We start from the raw sequence: 20,822 nt of genomic DNA, 5'->3' as shown, positions 1-20,822 counted from the left end.
AAGCAAGAGCAAGAAAACAAGTGAAGGAATTGAAACTTATAGGGAAAAGGATAAAGATAATAATCGAAAGAAGAGACAGGATATGTTAAATGTGATTGGAGTTGCCCCTACAACTGTGGTTTCTAGTGAAGATGATGTTGAATTTGAAAATGTTAAGGTTGGTAATATATTGATTCAAGATAAATATGTAGAGCTGGAAGATGAAAATATAGGGTTGGAAGTTGAAAATGACACTGTACGAATTGAAGATGAAAATGTTGAGTTGGACAATATAAATGTAGAATTGAGGAATGAATATGAATCAATTGACAATGATAATGTTGCATAGGAATGTTACACATATCCTAGTTATAATAAAAATGGAGTCCCTTGTAATGAAGAGAAGAAAAATTCAAATTCAAGACCTTCTAGAACACCAAAATGGTTACTTGAAATTGATGAAACCATAATGAGAAATTTTGAAGGGAAGAGATCAAATAAAACTATTCGGTTGTGGGATTCATGACTTTATAATGAATGTTTTGGAAACATGAGAATGATGAAGAAATGCCAAATCTTTATGCATTTGTTAAAGATATAAAAGATTAGACCGATGCTATCAAAATTGAAGTTTCGTGTGAACAAAAAATCTAAGAGAAATTTCATTATTGTGAACTCCTAATAGAACTAGAAAAAAATACCAGGGAGAAGGATAAGAGAGCTTCTTAGAGGGTTATTAAAACCTCCTTTGTAAGTCAATAGTTGAGAAAGGCTTAATTTATGAGACAAACATAGATCATAAAACTTTGAAAAGAGCACTTTCTAGAAGACAGAGACTTGATGATCCTCTTCATAATGATCAATGGGCCTATGGTGGGAGACATCCACGTTTTGATAAGAAGCTAATTGATGATGTGAAATAATAAATTATACAATTTTGGCCCTTTAACTCATGAGTCTCACCACTAAGAACATGTTGAAGTTGAGAATTGGCAATAGAGACTGCACCCCACATCCTAAACATTATTTGGATGTAAGTCAAACAATGTTGTTCAAACAATTTTGTGGGAGTCATGAAACATTGCATATATCACAAAGGGCTTTTGGATCCTTAAAGCCATATTATTGTGTGCCACTTATGATTCAAAATACATGTTGAAAATATTGTGTGGAATTTTCTATGCACCATGAACTATTACACTCCATCCATTCTACTTTTCATAGTAATGAAATGTTAGAGATTTTCTAGCGGGCTTCCAAAATCATCAAGAAACTTACTCGATCAATTTTTATGTCCTAGAGTTGATGGTTGTTTGTTTTATAGAAATGATTTCTTAAATGAGAAGTGCTCAGAATGTGGTGGATTATCCAAGTTTATAACATATTTCTATGAGGGGTACGAATAAGATCTTAGGAGGGAAATAGTAAAAAAAGGGTATATGAAATGGTGAAATACACACTGAAGAGTGGAGGTGAGGGGTCTAGATGTGAGTTTGTTGCAAAAGAAATCAGTGCAGATGATTTTATTTTAGATTTAAAGAAAAATACTTTCTACAAGTATGAAAGGTATAGTCATAGGTCTTACTAGTTGGATCTGAAATTTAGAATGTGTAAGGACACTTTTCCCATTGGCAATATTATTTCACGTTTTGACTTTTTAGAGAACTATAGGAACCCCAAAATAAGACACAATCTCAGTATAAACACTCCATTTAGATTGAAATTTCTGTCCACATAACATATAGACATACCCGTCATAGTGCATAAAATAATTAAAATATAATTAGAGAGTACCAATTTTACATGAGAAATGATAGATCTCACTCTCATGTGTTTGTGAAATATTATTTCAATAATTATTTTGATTACTTGTGGGAACATGATATTGCTATGGATAGACATATCATTTGGTTAGATAATTGCACAGGTCAATTCAAGAATGCTCGCATGTTTTATTGGTTGTGTAAGATGCATGTAGAGGGGTGTACCTCATATTTGGAGTTTTTTTTAAGTCTGACCATGGGAAAGGGGAACATGATGACATAGGGACATGTGTGAAGAGAGCTCTAGTTAAAGAGAAATTGAAGATTTCAGGTACATAGCTTCTTGAAGCTTGTAGCATTGTTGATTGGTGTAGTTAAACATTATCATAGGGAGGACTCTTGATTTAGCAGTATGGAGGTTCTTTTGGTTTGTTAAGGAGGGGTCCATATGTGATAGATTGGATTGTGCTAGTGTTAGGTATTCTTAAAAAATACATTCATTTTGGAGCTATGATTGTAGTACATTGAGTATTTGGACATGAAAGATAGCTTTCTTTTGTTCAAGTTGCTTTTAATGTGATTGGGATCATTGTGAGATGATTGATTGGGTAGATATATGGGTTCCACACTATCTTACTCCATTGTCTCTCATGCTCTTTATTATAAATGATGGAATGGAAAGTTCATTGAGTATTTAACCATCTATTGGATCTTGTTCAACTAGGTCATGTATTTGCATTGGTTGCACCACAAGAGAATGATGAGAAATTAGATTATTGGTTAGCATGTTGTGCAAGAGGTAAAAAAAATCTTGCAAATCCAATCATAGATGATGATGGATTGACATATCCTATTGGTTCAGTTGTTGTTCTTGAACATGGTTGCGAACCTACATGCTTAGAAAGAACATAATTCTTGCATTCACAAACTATGAGAAGCACAAAAACATTCTCATATATTCACACCTTGTTATAGAAAATATGTCAAATTGTTGAAGCATCAAGGAAGGCCAAAGACAAATGAAATTTTCACTACTAATACTACCAAGATCATGAAGCCCTATTGGAGACCCTCAAGCAGAGAGATGACCCTATAGGAACACTCTACTAGGTAATAGAAGCTCACACCAAAGTTTACTATATTTATTATGCTTAAACTAAATTCATCCTTTGCACATTTTCTTTTTTTTTTAGAGTCCAAATATTTAGTTTTGTAAATATATAGATTGTCAATGTAGTTGGATACACATATCATATACATAGATGATTAAAACACACTTGATTAGTACAAAAAAATTGACGATAAAGTCCATGGTGCACTCTTCCATTATGTTTTTTGCTTCATTTAGTTTTTTGTGTTCATAATGATTAAATGAACCAAATAATGTATTATCTTTCCAATTAATTGGTCTTATCCTCGTGCCTTCCAAATGTAAGGGTTACAAATATGATGGATATATGAAATTCCTTTACTGTACTTTGGAGTATATCTTACTTTTTAATGGTATTGATCACTATTTATTTATTATGAGGGGACTATAATACTGATATTTTTTACACTATTTGGATGTTGATGTCATTAAGAGTAGCATTGCATGGAGCTAGATACATTTTGATGAGCGGAACAAAGACACTTATACTATTTTTGAGTCTAGGCTTTTTGGTGGTCATGTATCTGGGTTTAAAGCCCTTATCATTGATGTAATTGTTCATTATAATACATACAATGTATTTTTATGCGGTAACTTAGGTTGCACAAGCATGTGCATGTCATAGAACATTTTCTTTTATGAACATATTTGTACATGGTGAAGATATAAATTGATAATTTGTTTGTTTGAATACTTACAATGATGAAACATATGAAAAATTGCAAATGTGAACTCCTTGATTTAATTAATTTAGATATAAGGTGAAGCATTTGGCCTCTTAGTTCCTAAATTGGTCAAAGGTTAGTCAAAGTGGTAAAAGTCATTAAATAAAGTAGAGGGAGGATCAAAGTTATCAGTTGTCCCTAAATGACGTGTCATGGCATCAATTTTTCTACTGTTTTAGCTTTGGATGAGCAAGTAAACCCTAGTGAGAATCCCATTTCAACCGTTTATTTGATAGAACATTACCACTCACCTTGGATCAAAGTGTACCCAAGGTGCCCTAAGAAATATTGGGAAACAACTTTTAGAGGGCCATAGCTTGGAGGTCATGAGGGGTATGGATGCTACATGGCCATATTTCTGAGGTCTACAATAACCTCTCTCATTTTTGTGAGATTCAAACTCATTTACATTTGGCACAAAAATTTTGCTTGATGCCAAAGCTTGTAGTGGAGATCAATTGAATGGTGTCACAGTGCATATCTTTCAAACCATGCATCATGGCATCAATTTGTCTTCTTTGTTAGCTCCAGATGGGTAGGTGAAGCCTAGTGACAACCTTGTTTCAAACATTGAGTTGATAGAGCATTCACGCCCACCCTGGACTAAAGTGTACCCAAGGTACCCTAAGTAATATTGGTCAACAATTTTTGGAGGGCCATAGGTTGTGAGATTATGAGGAGTGTGGATAAACTATTAGATTCCATAGGACCATATTTCCAAGCTCCACAATAACCTCTCTCAATTCTAGGATATTCAAATTTGTTTACATTTGGCACAACAATCTCCCTTGATGCCAAATCTTTCAATGGGGATCAATTGAATGGTATCATAGTGCATATCTTTCAAACTATGCATCATGGAATGAATTTGTCTACTTTGTTAGCTTCAGATGGCTGGGTGAACCTACCCAATGTGCTCTAAGCAATATTGCAAAGCAATTTTTAGAGGACCATAGCTTAGAGCTTGTGAGAGGTATGGATGCTACAAGACTATGTTTCCAAGGTCTACAATAACCTCTCTTAGTTTTGGGAGATTCAAATTCATTTACATTTGGCACAACCATCTCGCTTGATGCCAAATCTTGTAGTGGAGATCAGTTGAATGGTGTCACAGTGCATATCTTTCAAACCATGAATTGTGGAAAAAAAATTTCTTCTCCCTTAGCTCTTTATGGGTGGGTGAATCCTAGTGACAACCTCGATTTAGCTATTGAGTCAATAGAGTGTTCGCGCCCACCCTAGACCAAAGTGTACCCAAGGTGCCTTAAGCAATATTGGGAAATTTTTTTTAAAGGGACATAGCTCGAAGATCATGAGGGGTATGGAAAAAAAGTGAGATTCTATAGAACCATGTTGCCAATGTCTATAATAAACTCTCTCAATTTTGGTACATTCCAATTCATTTACATTTGGCACAATAATCTTGTTTGATGACAAATCTTGCAACAAAGATTAGTTGAATGGTGTCACAGTGCGTATCTTTCAAACCATGCACTGTGGCATCAATTCACCTAATCTATTAGCTCTGGATGGGTAGGTGAACCCTTGTGACAACCCCATATTGGTCATTGAGTTGATAGATTATCCATGCCTGCCTTGGACTGAAGTGCACCTAAGGTGCCCTAAGCAATATTGGACAACGATTGTCAAAGGACCATAGCTCAAAGATTGTGAGGGGTATGGAAAAACTGTCAAATGCTATAGGACCATGTTACCAAGGTCTAAAATTCATCTCTTTATTTTGTGAGATATAATTTTTTTAAAGTTTGGCACAACAATCTCACTTGATAGTAAATCTTGTAGTAGATATTAGTTGAATGGTGTTGCATTGAATATCTTGCAAAGCATGCATTGTGGTATTCATTCACTTGCTCCATTAGATCTAGAGGTTTGGTTAAACCCTAGTGACAACCCTATTTTGGCCATTGAGTTCATAGAATGTCCATGCCCACCCTAGACCGAAGTGTACCCAAGGTGCATTAAGCAATATTGGACAAATTTTTTTAGAGGTTATAGTTTGAAGGTCGCGAGGGGCATGGAAAAATAGTTAGATGCTACAAGACCATGTTTCCAAGGTCTATGATAACCTCTCTCAATTTTGGAATATTCAAATTTGTTTACATTTGGTAGAACAATCTCGCTTGATGCAAAATCTTGTGGTACTGAAGATAAGTTAAATGGTGTCATAGTGCATATCTTTCAAACCATGCATTGTGGAATCAATTTATTTGATTTATTAGCTCTAGATGGGTGGGTGAACCCTAGTGATAATACAATTTTGGCTGTTGAGTATAGAACATTTGTGCCCCCTTGGATGAAACTATATCTAAGGTGCCCTAAGCCATATTGGGCAGAAATTTTTATAGGACCATAGCTTAGAGCTCATGTGGGTATGGAAAACATATTAGATTATAAAATACCATGTTGTTGAGGTCTATAATAACCTTTCTTAGTTTTGGGAGATTCAAATTTTGTTTATATTTGGCACAATAATCTCGCTTGATGCCAAATCTTGCAATGTAGATTAGTTGAATGGTGTTGTAGTGCATATCTTACAAACCATGCATTATGGAATCAATTTTCCTTCTCTATTAGCTCAAGATGGGAAGGTGAACCCTAGTGATAACCCCATTTTGGCCGTTGAGTTGATAGAATGTCTATGTCCACCCTAGACTAATTGTGGTGTCTTAACTTCCTATTAACTGTTGATTGACAACTACTAACTGAAACATATAATGTTTCAAGTTGATAACCTTAAAAGTATGATCTTTTTGATGTAGTGCAAGATAGGAGAATCCCTAAAGGAGATGTCTTAACCCCCAAAAAATAACCACACAGTGGAAACACAACAAGAAGAAGCAATAAAGCAAGATCTGATACCAAATTACAATATTTGATTTATAGATATATAACTGATTACATGCAATATGCCTAGTTGTAAGGCCTTTCAGGTTAGGGCCAAATACAAATAGCAAATTATAAAATCAATTTTGCAAGATCCAACATGATCGAACTTATAATCAAACTTAGCTAGTCTAGATACAAAACTGGATAAGAACACTAAGAAGAATCCACACTTGTACTCGCAGGTCCACCAAGAGATCCTCCAATTCCTAAGCTGCAACTCTAGCTCTAAAAATTCACATCTATCCTTCCTTCTATTCCAACTCCATCCAAGATCCAAGTGTAAATTTCCTCACATTTGGCACTTTGTCCACACATTCACAACTTCATCATAATCCTATTGTAAGCTACCTCACATTCGGCGATATGCTCACAAACTTAGGAAAACTCACCCATTAGCTACTCCCACATGAATCATTCCATGAATGAATGACTAAAAGATTCCACAATACCCCTACTTATACCAATCTAAGCCACAAGTTGGCCTAGAATAGAAATTAAATACAATTACAGAAATTAAAAGCCACAAGTCGGCTTGCAACAACAATTAAATGCCCAAATTTGATGTCTGAGTAAAAATGTGATATCTCCTAGCTATAATGGAATTAGAACTCGTGCTTCAAAACATAGTTATTAATCTAGACCCTCTTTAATACCTAAATTTTTCATCCTCTAACTCATTGTGGAAAATTAGTTACATGGCCTGCAACAAGCACCAAATTCCTAATCAAGGCTGAGCAACCAAAGACCATGCCAAGATCCATAGACCATGCCAAGTCCCATAGACTATGCCAAGCTCCAAATACCATGTTGAGTCCCATAGACCATGTCGAGCTCCCAGACCATGCCAAGTCCCATAGAACATGCTAAGCTCCCAGACCATGCTGAGCTCCAAAGCATGTCGAGCACCAGTCCTTCTTTGACCGAGTACCAGTCCAAGCACCCACCAAAGAAACTACCAAGCCTCCTCCCATGAACTCCAAAGCAGTCACCAAGAAAACCCAAGATTCTCCTACATCAGACTCCCAAGGTAAATAGAAAAGTGTGTCCCACACTTTGATGCCCAAAGAAATATCAACAACCAACTTCATCTTTACCAAAGGCTTCCACTCCAACAGGGACAAGAAAGCAAATCTGCGCATCATCCACATTTGCATCATTTTGTCAAACACCAGAATCTCAACCATTTGATCAACATGCTCACACACAAGAACAAACTGAACATAATGCTTCATCAATAAACCCTCATCCACATCAACAATTGAATCCACACTAGCAACAACAAAATCCACATCAGTAACAATATTTAACTTCTTAGCAACATATGCCAAACTCTCAACACCAACCATCTCATTGCTCACAACAAGATGCTCTAAAAAACACAACTCATCACCAACAGTAACTAGATCATCCATGACCAAGTGCTCTGCAATTTCCATGTCAGACCCAACCAACTGATCATAAAAACCAACCTCTATCCCAACATCAACAAGGTTAGGAATATCCTCAGCAACAACCTCTAGTTACTTTGTAAGTTCTGTATCAGACACCACAATCTAATCAAAAAAATGAAACTCAACCTTTCTATGCCATCTTCTCTCACAAACAAGTCTCTTAACCAGCCAAACAACTCTCTTCTAGATTGGTAGATTCCAACTCTACAAACAACTAAAAAATTCCTTCCTCACCCTGTCCTTAACTTGATCAGCCAAGCTAGCTTCAAACTGAGCAGACATCTTAGAAAACCTTCTCTCCACCGCATCACAAATATTCACAATCATCTCAAAGTCCAATCCTCTTCGATCTATCTCCTAAGATCTTCGTATACTCTCTGCAACAAATCCTTCCCATGCTCCTTATGAAAACCTTGAATTGTTTGCAAGTCAGATTGCAACCTACCACCTCACATGAATAATCAAGAACCTCATCACAAGTCTAGGACTACGGATCTACAATCCACAAACTCTCTACGATCATGTCTCAACAAGATCAATCATCCATCTTTGCATCCATCAATCAATCTGCAAGTCCTCTGCAATTGCAAGTTAGAAGCACAATCTACTACCTCACAACCAAGAGATCTATGACTCCAAAAAGAAAATCCACCACCAGATCAAGATCAAATTAGATCTACTTCTCCACCCAAGTCCTTGTGCAAACTGCCACAACTTCAGTGATCTGTCTACATGCTCAGGAACAACCTTTTCTCTAATACCATCTAATGTAGTGCAAGGTAGGAGACTCCCCAAAGGAGATGTCCTAGCCCCCAACAAATAACCACATAGTGGAAACACAACAACAAGAAGCAATAAAGCAAGATCTAATACCAAATTACAATATTTGATTTATAAATATATAACTGATTACATGCAATAGGTTTGGCTGTAAGGCCTTTCGGGTTAGGGCCAAATACAAATAGAAAATTACAAAATCAGTTCTACAAGATCCAACATGATCCAACTTATAACAAACTCAGGTAGTCCAGATACACAACTAGATAAGAACACCAAGAAAAATCCACACTTGTATCTACAAGTCCACCAAGAGATCCTCTAGTTCCTAAGTTGTAGCTCTAGCTCTGCAAATTCACATCTATCCTTCCTTCTATCCCAACTCCATCCAAGATCCAAGTGTAACCTGCGTCACATTTGGCACTCTATCCACACATTGACAACTTCATCACAATCCTACTCTAAGCTGCCTCACATTTGTCGATTTTCTCACAAACTCAGGAAAACTTGCCCATCAGCTACTCCCACATGAATCATTCCATGAATGAATGACTAAAAGACTCCACAAGACCCCTATTTATACCAATCTAAGCCACAAGTCGGTCCAAAACACAAATTAAATACAATTACATAAATTAAATGCCACAAGTCGACATGCAACAACAATTAAATGCCCAAAATTGATGTTTGAGTAAAAATGTGATATCTCCTAGCTCTGATGGAATTAAAACTCATGCTTCGATAGTACTCTAGGCCCTCTTCAATCCCTAAATTTTTCATCCTCTAACTCATTGTGGAAAATTAATTACACGGCTTGCAACAGGCACCAAATTCCTAAGCAAGGCCGAGCAACCAAAGACCATGCTGAGCTCCATAGACTATGTCGAGCTCCAAAGACCATGTTGAGTCCCATAGACCATGCCAAGCTCCCAGACCATGCCAAGCTCCAAGACCATGCTGAGTCCCATAGACCATGCCGAGCTCCTAGACCATGCCGAGCTCCAAAACATGTTGAGCACCAATCCTTCTTTGACAGAGTACTAGTCCAAGCACCCACCAAAGAAACTACCAGGCCTCTTTCCATGAACTCCAAAGTAGTCAGCAAGCAAACCCAAGATGCTCCTACATCACTTCTTCACCATTATAATTTACTAATACTTTCATTGATGGATTTATTTTATGTTCCTTTAAAAATATTGAATCACTACTAACTTACGACCTAGCCCTTATAGGCCTTATTGACAACTAGATACTATTGAGCCCATTATACAATAACAACATTTGTAACATCATTGCATGACCAAGAATGGCATTATTACAGACTTTCACTTCCTCTAAACCTTTCAAAGACCATACACCCTCATCCAATTACATAGTGACCCTTGTAGGGTCATTTGCCTCAACATGCCAACATTGCATACATAGACCTTTCATGACTCCATTTGCATTTACTATGCACTAATGACCAAATTTACATTGATTTGAGACCTTTTAGGTTCTTTTGTTCTTTATTTGGTCTAAGTCATCCAAGTGACCCCCTGGTAGCTTTCCAAATCTAATGCTTCTCCCACTACATACAACAAACGAATTAAAATAACTTAAATGAAAATACTAAACATACATTCAATTATCCAATTTCAAGTTAAATTTGAGACAAGATTACATAAACATGAATAATATACACATGCACAAAAGATGATAGTAATTCATAATTAGAACAAAAAAATATGTTACAGATATGTCATTTATATATGAATCTATCTATAAAAATACATCTATATAAAACTATGGCACATATGCCATCTCAAACAAAATAACAAAATGTGGCATATACCATCGAAATATGTTTGTAATATCAAAGTTTCTAGGTACAGCATGACATATATGCTATCTAAAAAAGTGCCATGAGGCATCTCAAAACTACTATATATCACATTCTATGTTGTTGGCAATCTATCATCAAAATGCAACCTCTTTGATGTGCTCTTTGGGTTCGATAACTCTTGCATGAAAAAACCAAACCCTATGTTAGACTAGTTACTTTATTATGATTTGTGAATATATCAAACATAAATTTACTCAAATACATATTGATCAATTATTTAATGAAAATTTTCAATTGAAAACTCTCATAGATACCTCTCTCCATGTCTTCCTCGGGTGATCAGGAGTCCTCACTTATGTCCTCACCAATGGTTGAGCATTGCCAACTCCGATCTATATATGTTTGTACAAGTTTGTGAGATTGATATAAGACTTATAATATAACATTATTATTTATAGAATAATAAATTTATAACATTATAAAAACTTTATATTAAACTTACTTGTGGTGATGTTTCCGCTAGAAGCATTGGCTACATTAGCAAAGATACAAAACAATGACATCCTCCCCCATCACAGTAGGTGTTTCCCATGGGAGTCAAGAGCATAATTGTTTCAATAATGACAATTGATTTTGGATAATTTTATGAAAAAATGAAAATAACAAAGAAACGATAAATATCCATACAATAGGGCTCTCTAGCTATGAATATAAATCCCCGAGGGTTTGCAGTGTCGAATCTACATGAAGATATCATTAGTGGCTAGGCCCTGTACAATAAATAATTTAATAAAATTTTGTTAGGACACACAAGGTAAAAGTATGCATCTACATTTAATCTCTTTAAAAGACCTTGTTACCTTGCCCTTGTCAATGCGATGTGCCTTAACCCCTTCACAATCCTCCTCGGTAACAAGTGAAACCCACAAGACAAAAACAAGATGAGAAACCATATAGAATTTAGTATAATTTAGGAAAGTAATAAACTTATGTAAAAGAATTTATGCCATGGACATATCAAGGCCAAATGAAATGGTTAAGATCGTGGATTCGTCCACTTGTCTTATCTCCTCCTCAATCAGTAGCTAAAAATTTAAATCACATAAACATGTCCAAGTTAGTGGGAAGTTGTTAGAATTAGTCTAATAAAAAAATCAATTTAAATTAAATATGTTGTGAAATAAAATTTATATGTACTTACCATAAAATGAGGAGACCATGGCTTGGCTTGCCTCTCGCATGAGATGCTTCACCATGAGATGCTTCAACATATGTACCTAAGGCTTTTGAATTCTCCTCCCTAGATACTTACTAATATGCATCAGAATTATTGAGGGGACCCAGACATAAGTTCTTGCATGTAATACAAGTGTGGGGCACACAAATATGTGAGTTGTTGGCTAAAAACTCGTGAAAACATCATCAACATGGGGATACAACACTAACCTACTTTGGGAAACCAATAAAGAATTCAATGAGTGAATTTCTCTAATAGCCTCTAAGGTAGCCTCTACAATCACATTGAGATGTTGATGTGAGGACATGACATGAAGTCTCTTGAGGGAGCATACCACTATATAGTTTGGGCTAGTAGAAGTCAAGAATATTACATTCCATTAGAGTCTCTACATAGTTATCTTATAGTGTGTCTGACTAGTGACTTGATGTATTGCATTGTATTCACGATCATTGTGTACTTGTGTCATGCACTGGCTAGTGTGTGTATATAAGCTTTAGATGTTTTTTCCTTCATAATCTCCATGAGAATGATGTGATAGGCCTAAAAGATCCATGTGGTTGGGAGGCATTGCTACCTATACCATTATTAGGGATTGGAGAATAGGGAAGGCTATCTTTCAGATGTAGGATATTGTAGACTTTTTCCTCCTTCTCTTGTCCTCTTGATTTCACTCTTGTACTTGCACTCTTGGTGTAGATTGTTTTCTTTTAGTACTTAAATAGCCATGCACCTTGTTAGTTAGATGATTGAACTGATTATATGTTGTATTTCTATTTGAGGTACAATTGAGTGTTATCTCGATTTGTGCATATTTGGTACTCCCTGGTATGCAATTTTATTTATAGTTTTTCCTTGTGAAAAAAATTTCATGTTTGTTTGGACATTGTATCACACCCTTTAGGTCCATTGTATTGTACGATGAAATGCTAGACAATATTTTATTACATGTAGTTAAGACATCATATCACACAAAGAAATGCTAGAACTCATTTTATTGCACCACTTATTGGTGACATATCTCATCTCTTAGAGCATTGTATCATGTGATAAAGTATTTTTATCGCATCCTTTTGGACTTTTGTCGTACAATACTATTTGGACATTATCGCACCATAAACAATGAGCACTTCTAAGATTTTTCATAATTTGTGATTTAAATATTTTGGATACCCATTTGGAAGTTATATCTTCCCAAGCCGAAATAGATTGACTATAAGACACTTTTGGGATGGATAGGAAAATTGTCATATTAACCTTACGTTTTATCCAAAAATGAATTTGAATGGTTAATTATCTAGGAATTTACACTTGGGCATTAAAAGGAACATCATATCTAATGCACTTATGGGTAATGGAATTAATTATATATGTTAATCACCTAGATGGAAAAAGTATGTGTTTTGTAAGTAATGGAATACTTGGGTGGTTGGCTCTACAATAATATACCTGCTAGAAGCGCCCCCCCACCCCCCCTCCCCCCAAACTATATATTCGATAGGGAGTAGATGTCATTTATGGGAGGATAACTGAGATAGGAAAATTCAACATTCAATAAGACTATCTTAAAATAGTCATGAATTTTGAGTTGATGGTAATCACATTAGATTTTTTTTGGTAAAGAGTTACATTTTGAAGCTAGGAGTCATTTGGAATAACCTTTTCGAATTGGGATCTCTCTTGAATACGAAACCCACTCCTGCAACATTAGGTGAAGTCACCTATCCATACCCATCTATTCTTTCAAACTTCAACAAAACCCAATCTTTTACCTTGGTATGTATATGTCCACGATGTCTTTACTGAAGAAAGACATTGCAATTGGAGGAATCATTATGTATCAAATTTGACATGGACTAAATGTTATTAGTCAGAGTTCGAGTTAATCACAAGACTTGGAGAGGGACAAATCTACAAGGTGAAACTACATGGACTATGCACACATTTATATGTGTAACATTTGACCATTTTCCAAGTTCCTTTTTCCAACATTTAATCAATGCCCTTGATGGAAGGAACTACTCTTCAAAACCACTATAATCTATACTATTGGAATAAAATGTTCAATACACTATCTTCCTCATTTTGTTTCTAAGAGATCTTTTATAAACTAGTATTTAGAATTTACAATATATTTCTCCATACACTTTTATTTATATATTTTTAAATTATAATTATTTATATAGAAATATGTCAGTATAAAAAGATGTTAATATTTTTGTCCCTATATAGTGAATTATGAAGATTTGACTAAGAATATATCTAAGCTCTAAGCCTCCTTTGGCTAAGCAATCACATGTAATGGGTCTTGTTTGTCAAATTGACTCACTAGCCAAACTTGGCCCACACACACTTTCAAGAGTTTGAACCATAACAGATTTCTTTATACATCTCATGTCGCCATCCTCACCAATTGTCTTCGTCTAATTGAACTACAACCTTTTGACATAAGTTGCATTTAAGAAGTGGTGTTTCTATGAAATTGTATATTTAACAAATTGTTTTCTATATTTTTTATGTTCCTATTTGAATTTATTTAAGATATTTTAATTTCATTTGATTTTTGCGTCTCATGTTTTATGATTGAGACACATTTCATTTTTTAATTCCTTCATATTAACTATGTAAGTAAGGTCTCTATGTCCATTATGCATCATCGTATTTGTTTTCATTCTACTTGATTGAACATTTTTCTTCTTATTACTCTCTTGTAGAATTTATTTTTATTTAGCTAATACATTTTATTGTTTCAGTCTAGCATATGACTTTTATAAATCTATGTATAAATAGTTTGAGCCCTCTCTCTCTTTGTGCACACACATATACATGTGTGTGTATATCCACCCTTTGAACATGATGTCATGGCACGTAGCGAGGTTTCTATATAGATCCAATTTGTTAATAATTAACATGGCCACGGGAAAATAGTAAAGCTTGCTTTACCAATTCGAAGAACAACTTGTATTGTAATGTTGTCGTTCCTTGATCTAAAATACATGTACTTTTCTCCACAAATTCTTACATCTAAGCTCATTCTTATATGAGAATTCTTATATAAGAGTAGAACACGGTGAATATATATATATATATAGTCTTCAGTCAACACTCAGATGTGGAGTCTGTTTACGAGAGACTGTGATGCGCCTCTCTTGTCCTCCATGCTGCACGCTGCAGTCCTTGTCTAGATACATTTCTTTATCCACCCATTGGACGTGCTCTCCTTGGCAGCTAGCGAGCTTTGTATATACGAAACAATTTGTTAATAGTCAGCAGGGCCATGGGAAAACACTTAAAAAGCTTGCCTTAATAAGAGCAAGTCCACCTCGGTCTTGAAACTCCTAAAAATGGCAGTGTGAACGGGGAGACGATCCAGCATAAAACGAAACTGGTTACTGACTGCAGGTGTGAACGGAATCGAGAGGAATAGAGATTTGATGACGAACACTCATATAAATACCTGTCCAGATAGAATCGTGTTAGTATAGTTGTCTATATAAACATCTGTTCCAAATAATATCACAACACACTCAGCAATCGAATTAACCAAGTTGTACGTGTGAATATATATAGAGAGGAGAGAAAAGAGTGATCAGATGGCTGCGGTGATGAGGACGTTGAAGGAGGAAGGGGAGGAGGTGAGCAACATGTGTTTGGAGGTGATGCAAATCTACGAGAGGATGAGGAAGCTGGAGAGCTTGAAGCCGTCGAGGACAGTGAATTCCCTCTTCACTCGGCTGGTGGCGCTCTGCACGCTCTCCTGCTCGGCGGAAATGGATGTGAGAGCGGTGGGAGAGGAGGAGAAGAGGAGGCATCTGATAGAGCTGTGTGGGGAGGCGGAGGGTCACATGGAGCTCCACTACGCGGGGGTGCTGCTGCAACATAAGTCGCCCCTGTCGTCCTCAACGCTGGGCATGATATTCCCGTACTACAACAACTACAAGAAGCTGGCGGCGCTGGAGTACGCGGTGATATTCGATTTTATGAAAGCAATGAAGAGGAGTGGTAGTGCGAGTGGAGTGAGGAAGGTGGCGTTTGTGGGGTCGGGGCCGCTGCCGCTGACGAGCATCGTGATGGCGACGCATCACCTCAAGACCGCCGCCTTCGACAACTTCGACATCGACGCCGCCGCCAACGCCGTCGCTTCCAAGCTCCTCCGCTCCCACCACGACTGCGACCCGTCGCTGTCGCGGAGGATGAGTTTCATCACGTGCGACATTCTGCAGGTGGAGGGGGAGAGGCTGGGGAAGTACGACGTGGTGTTCGTGGCGGCGCTGGTGGGGCTGCGGAGGGAGGAGAAGATGAAGGTGTTGAGGCACATCGGGAGTCACGTCAAGTCGGGGGCTGTCGTTGTCATTCGAAGCGCACGCGGGGGCAGAGCTTTCTTGTATCCCGTCGTCGAGGAGGAAGACGTGGCGGCGCATGGGTCGGGTTTGAGGGTGGTGTCCGTCGTCCACCCGACCAACGAGGTCATCAACTCCATCATCCTCGCCCAAAAGCCCTAATTATCCCTAGTCCTCTCTCCTCTCTACTCTTCCTCCGTTGCCACTCCTTTATCGTCTCTGTGCTTTATTTCACATGAGTTGTAGTTTTCAATAAATCTTCTTTAGAAGAACATTTATAAGGCCGCAATCTGGAAGGCCTCACAACTAGACATGTTGCTTTCTTACATGTGAAGTGAAATGATTACACCTATTGAATGTTGCATATGGCTTCTTGTTGTTTGTCTAAGTAAAGCTTTTGTGCGTAACTCTTTGTACGAGTAGCCTGGGATTGCCTTCTTGGACATCCTAACCTTGCATCGCTTATATTTCTAGAATGAATGTAAGATTTCATATACACCATCTATTATAAATAATTCTATTATTCAATATAATTAATATTTTCATTTAATTTTTAATGTACGATGATAATTATTAAAAAGAAACCATATCAACACACATGACCCACTATAAGATGTTTATCTTTTCTCTACATTAAAATATGTTAATATCATTAATATGTTTGTTACGATGATTGATTTTTAAAAACAACATATGAATAACCACATGCCCTTCGCGAATTCTTATTGGGTGCATTACAAAAATGGTTCTATGAACAATCTACCCTTCACTTGTATGAAGTAAAATTAATTTGCCTAACAATGTGAGAGTGAACCTTTCGTACCTATGAATGAAACATATGCTATGAAATCTCAGGAAGCAAAAACTACTAAATATATTTGAATGGACACCCTTAAACATCACACGTTAAGCAAGACATTAAGGTTGGAAAAATAAGTCAACTTTGACTACTTAACACTTTTGACCTAGAAATCAAACCTTGGTGCGTGATGTTTAAGCTGCCCGATTTGAATGCAATAGAAAATGATACCCAAAAAAATTCTATATATACTAATTTATCTTAGATTACCAAAGAACTACATAGCCTAGAGTAGAAGGCATTCTTCGAAAGAAGATTTATTACTTGTCATCAATCTCTATTTCTCTCTATTCTGTTCACACCTGCAGTTAATAACTAGTTTCGTTTTATGCCGTATCATCGCCCCGTTCACACTGCTATTTTTAGAATTTCAAAACCAAGGCGGATTTTCTCTTGCAAATAAAAGCTATATTGTTTTTGTCATGTCTTGATAGCGTCGCTTATTATAAAAACACTGAGTTTTTATATAGTTTTCACAAAATGCAACGACAGCCTGTCCAATCGCTGGATAATGAAATAGAAAAACATGAACATAGAGGACAAGAGACGTATCAGTCCCATGTAAAGAGCTTAGTGCTGACTGACCAAAGGAATCCATGCGATTCGACCTGGACTTCTTTTTAATTGCTACTAGTCATATTTGAGTTGGTTTTTTTAATATTAATTTTACACAACTTTTTCAAAATTGTGGTGCCATTCTAAAATAAAAGAGTGAAACAAGGTCTCCTCACTTTACAATAAATTCTTCATCAAAATCTTTGCCGCTTCCAATGGAATCTATTGGAAAGATTTTATTCTTTGTAAGGTTGAGGCTTTCACATGGCTAGTTTTTAACAAGGGACGTACGCATCAAAGTTCTTGCCTAATGTAGATAGATAGATAGATAAAATTTTAACGTCCACGAGGCTAAAAATAGCCTATTGGACAGCAAGACAACTCAAGCAGACTTAAGTAGCGCTGTTCGCCTCTTGTGTAGACTAATGATGAGCCCCCCCAATTGCTCAATGTACTCTTTGTTGAACAGGTTATGCCAAGAACTGTCACATATAGTATCCACAAACTTATCCCTGCTATCCTTGTAGGCCTCACATTCTAGAATAAAGTGCTGTTCAGTTTCCACTTTCCCAGAATTGCAAAATCTGCAAATTCTCTCTTCCCAAGCCTCCTTTGGCCTCTTCCAACGCCCGGTCTCACAACGAAGTTGGTGAGAGTTGGTTCTCAGCTGAACAATAAGAATTTTAGCTCTCCAAGAAATGTTTGCTCCTATGTACACTTTTTCGAGTTGATCACAAGTGGGGTTGAACTCATTTATATAATATAGTTTCTTCCTCCCAATCTTGCTTCTCCAATTTCTATTGTAGAATTTCTCCATAACAAAGACCTTTATTTCTTTATTATTTGTGGGGCACATATTGAAATGAATATTCCATTTACTCATCCACTTGATGTTTTGTTGCATCCATGTCCTTTTTCGCTTACATAGTGTGTCCCTAAAGACAACTTTCGGCCATCTATCCTCTTCCATTTTTTCGATTCTTTTTAGATAGCTTAAAAGGCGAACCATAGCAAGTGCCTCGATAGGCGCAGCCCCCATTTCACTTAGCATAATGTCATATGGAACAGTGCTTTTAATTTTAAACTTGCTTGTAATCAAGCGCTTTTGGATTCCTTCGATTTGTTTCCATTGTGCTATAGTAGTGCTGCTGGCCCATAATTCACACCCATAAAGAACAACTGGCAGCACAAGAAGACCGAACAAGGTTTGAATAGTTTTCCAATCCCACAACTCCACTTCACGACACCTATTCTGAAGAGCGTAGAAAGCCTTCCATCCACCTAATGTCCTTTTATACCTGCAACTAGACCAGCTTAGTTTTTTGTTGAAATCGATGCCAAGGTATTTATATTCCGCAACTTCTTCGAGAACACTTCCATTGTAATAAAATTCATGTTGATGCTATTTTTTATTATTAGAGAAAATCATAACCTTGGTTTTGCTGATATTGACCTGCATCCCCACCATTCTACAAAAGTGCTCAAGAGAAGATAGATGGTCTTGCAAACCACAAGCAGATTTGGCAATTAAAATGAGGTCGTCCGCATATAGGAGTAGCTTTATAACAAATTCTCCTAGCTGAATGCCTTCACGCTCTTGCGTGTTTAACCACTCTTCCAGTTTGTCAATATATAAACCAAATAAAGTAGGGGATAAAGGGCAGCCCTGTTTGACCTCGATATCGCTCCTAAAACATTCTGAAATGCCATCTGAAGTTCTGATTTTGACTTTCACCTCTTCGTACATCCTATGAGCAGCAGCTCTGAGATGCCTAGGAATCCCCAATTCTTCCATCCTCAACCAAAGCTTGTCTCTCGGAACGGTATCAAAAGCCTTTTTGAAGTCAACAAAGCAACAAAAAACCTCTTCCTTTTTCTCCCACTCTTTTTCAATAATGTGTCTCAGAGTGACACAATGATCCACTGTCGAGTGCTTTGGCCTAAAACCAGCTTGCCCTTTAGCACGTTTATGATTTTCTTCTGCCCATTTGCTGATCCTAGTTTCTATCATACTGCCAAAAAGTTCAGCAAAGAGGGGATTGATCATTATAGTCCTATAGTTGGAGGGATTGTTAACATCACCACTCTTAAAAAGTGGTATTGCAAGGCTGATTGTCCAATCTTTCGGAAACCCTTCCTGGCAGATTTTGTTGAAGATTTCAGTGATGTGCGGTGCAAGAGTTTTCATACCGCACTTCAAATATTCAGCTTGAAGCGCAACAAGGTCTTTTGCTTTGCCTCCACCCAACTTCTTAATCCCCGTCTCTATCTCTTGCACAGTAAAAATATTTGTGGTATCATTGACCAAAGGTGGTTGTACCACTCCACCCTCTTGTTCATAAAGTTTCTTAGCATAATCAAACCATTGGGTGGCAGTAATATTATTTTCAGTTTGCTTCCTCCTTGGTTGGAGTTCTTTCCAAAAACGTTTGGGGTTATTTCTGCCCAAGAAAATTAGCTCCTCTCTCCTTGTGGACATAAAATCGATTTTTTTCTTCTTTAGGATCTGTTTATAGGTCTTAATGTCAAGGTTAGTTTTATTTGACTCCCTTAGATTTCTCCTAGCCCTCTTGCATTCCTTATCAAACCATGCATTGGCTAGAAAACAATTAGTTTCAGATTTTCTATTTTTTGCTCTCTTGCATTTTGAAAGAGCCTTGTGAATCAGATTTGATAAATCATGACTATTAACACCATGCTTATACATAGGGTGTCCCATACAAAGTTCCTCAAGAGTAGCCCTGAAAGTGTTACTATTTTCTGAAGTTAACAAAATTCTGCCCTGAGAAGGTGGGTGTTGAGGGCCTTGGATTTTTGCCCCAATCCGTCTATCCTTTGCCCAATACAAATTTACGTACAGTGGTCTATGATCTGATTTGAGATCCCAAATGTGCTCTCCAATTTCAACTTCTTCAATATTGTTATACAAATGCTGCGAACAAATTACATAATCTACCACACTTGCCCCGTTGTATGTGTTGCAAGTGAAATTGCCCGACTTAGCCCATCTAGCCAAACCATTACAGATTATTAGATCAAATGTGCCACACAAAGTGATCAATTCTTCCCCAAAATGATTGCAGCCTTTAGCATCTTCGGATATTCTATCCCATGGATGATTTCTCTCTTCTGTGAGCCAAATAGGGTTATCATTTACTTCAGAGCTGAAAATACTTGCTTGCCAATTTGTTGTCCTAGCATTGAAATCTCCAACGAGAAGGACATCCCCACATTGTGAAAAAATAGCAACATCT

The 20,822-nt window shown here is 36.9% G+C and overlaps 1 protein-coding gene across 1 annotated transcript; it reads left to right on the top strand.

Annotated features, from left to right (window-relative positions):
* Nucleotides 1-15,407: 15,407 nt before the first annotated feature.
* Nucleotides 15,408-16,316, top strand: LOC149543586 (nicotianamine synthase 3-like). Its single transcript, XM_089795815.1, has one exon. The coding sequence runs from the start codon at nt 15,408-15,410 to the stop codon at nt 16,314-16,316; it is 909 nt and encodes a 302-aa protein (XP_089651941.1).
* The last annotated feature ends 4,506 nt before the right edge of the window (nt 16,317-20,822 follow it).

Source organism: Cupressus sempervirens, chromosome 8, assembly GCF_028749045.1.
Source record: "Cupressus sempervirens isolate cs-2001-9-10 chromosome 8, ASM2874904v1, whole genome shotgun sequence".
In the NCBI taxonomy this organism is placed as follows: domain Eukaryota; kingdom Viridiplantae; phylum Streptophyta; class Pinopsida; order Cupressales; family Cupressaceae; genus Cupressus; species Cupressus sempervirens.
The sequence above is the reverse complement of the archived record's forward strand: the minus strand, read 5'-3'. Positions and strand labels throughout refer to the sequence as shown.

What these genes read in the sequence shown, in the direction of transcription:
- LOC149543586 (XM_089795815.1), top strand. Translation starts at nt 15,408, where the DNA reads ATGGCTGCGGTGATGAGGACGTTGAAGGAGGAAGGGGAGGAGGTGAGC.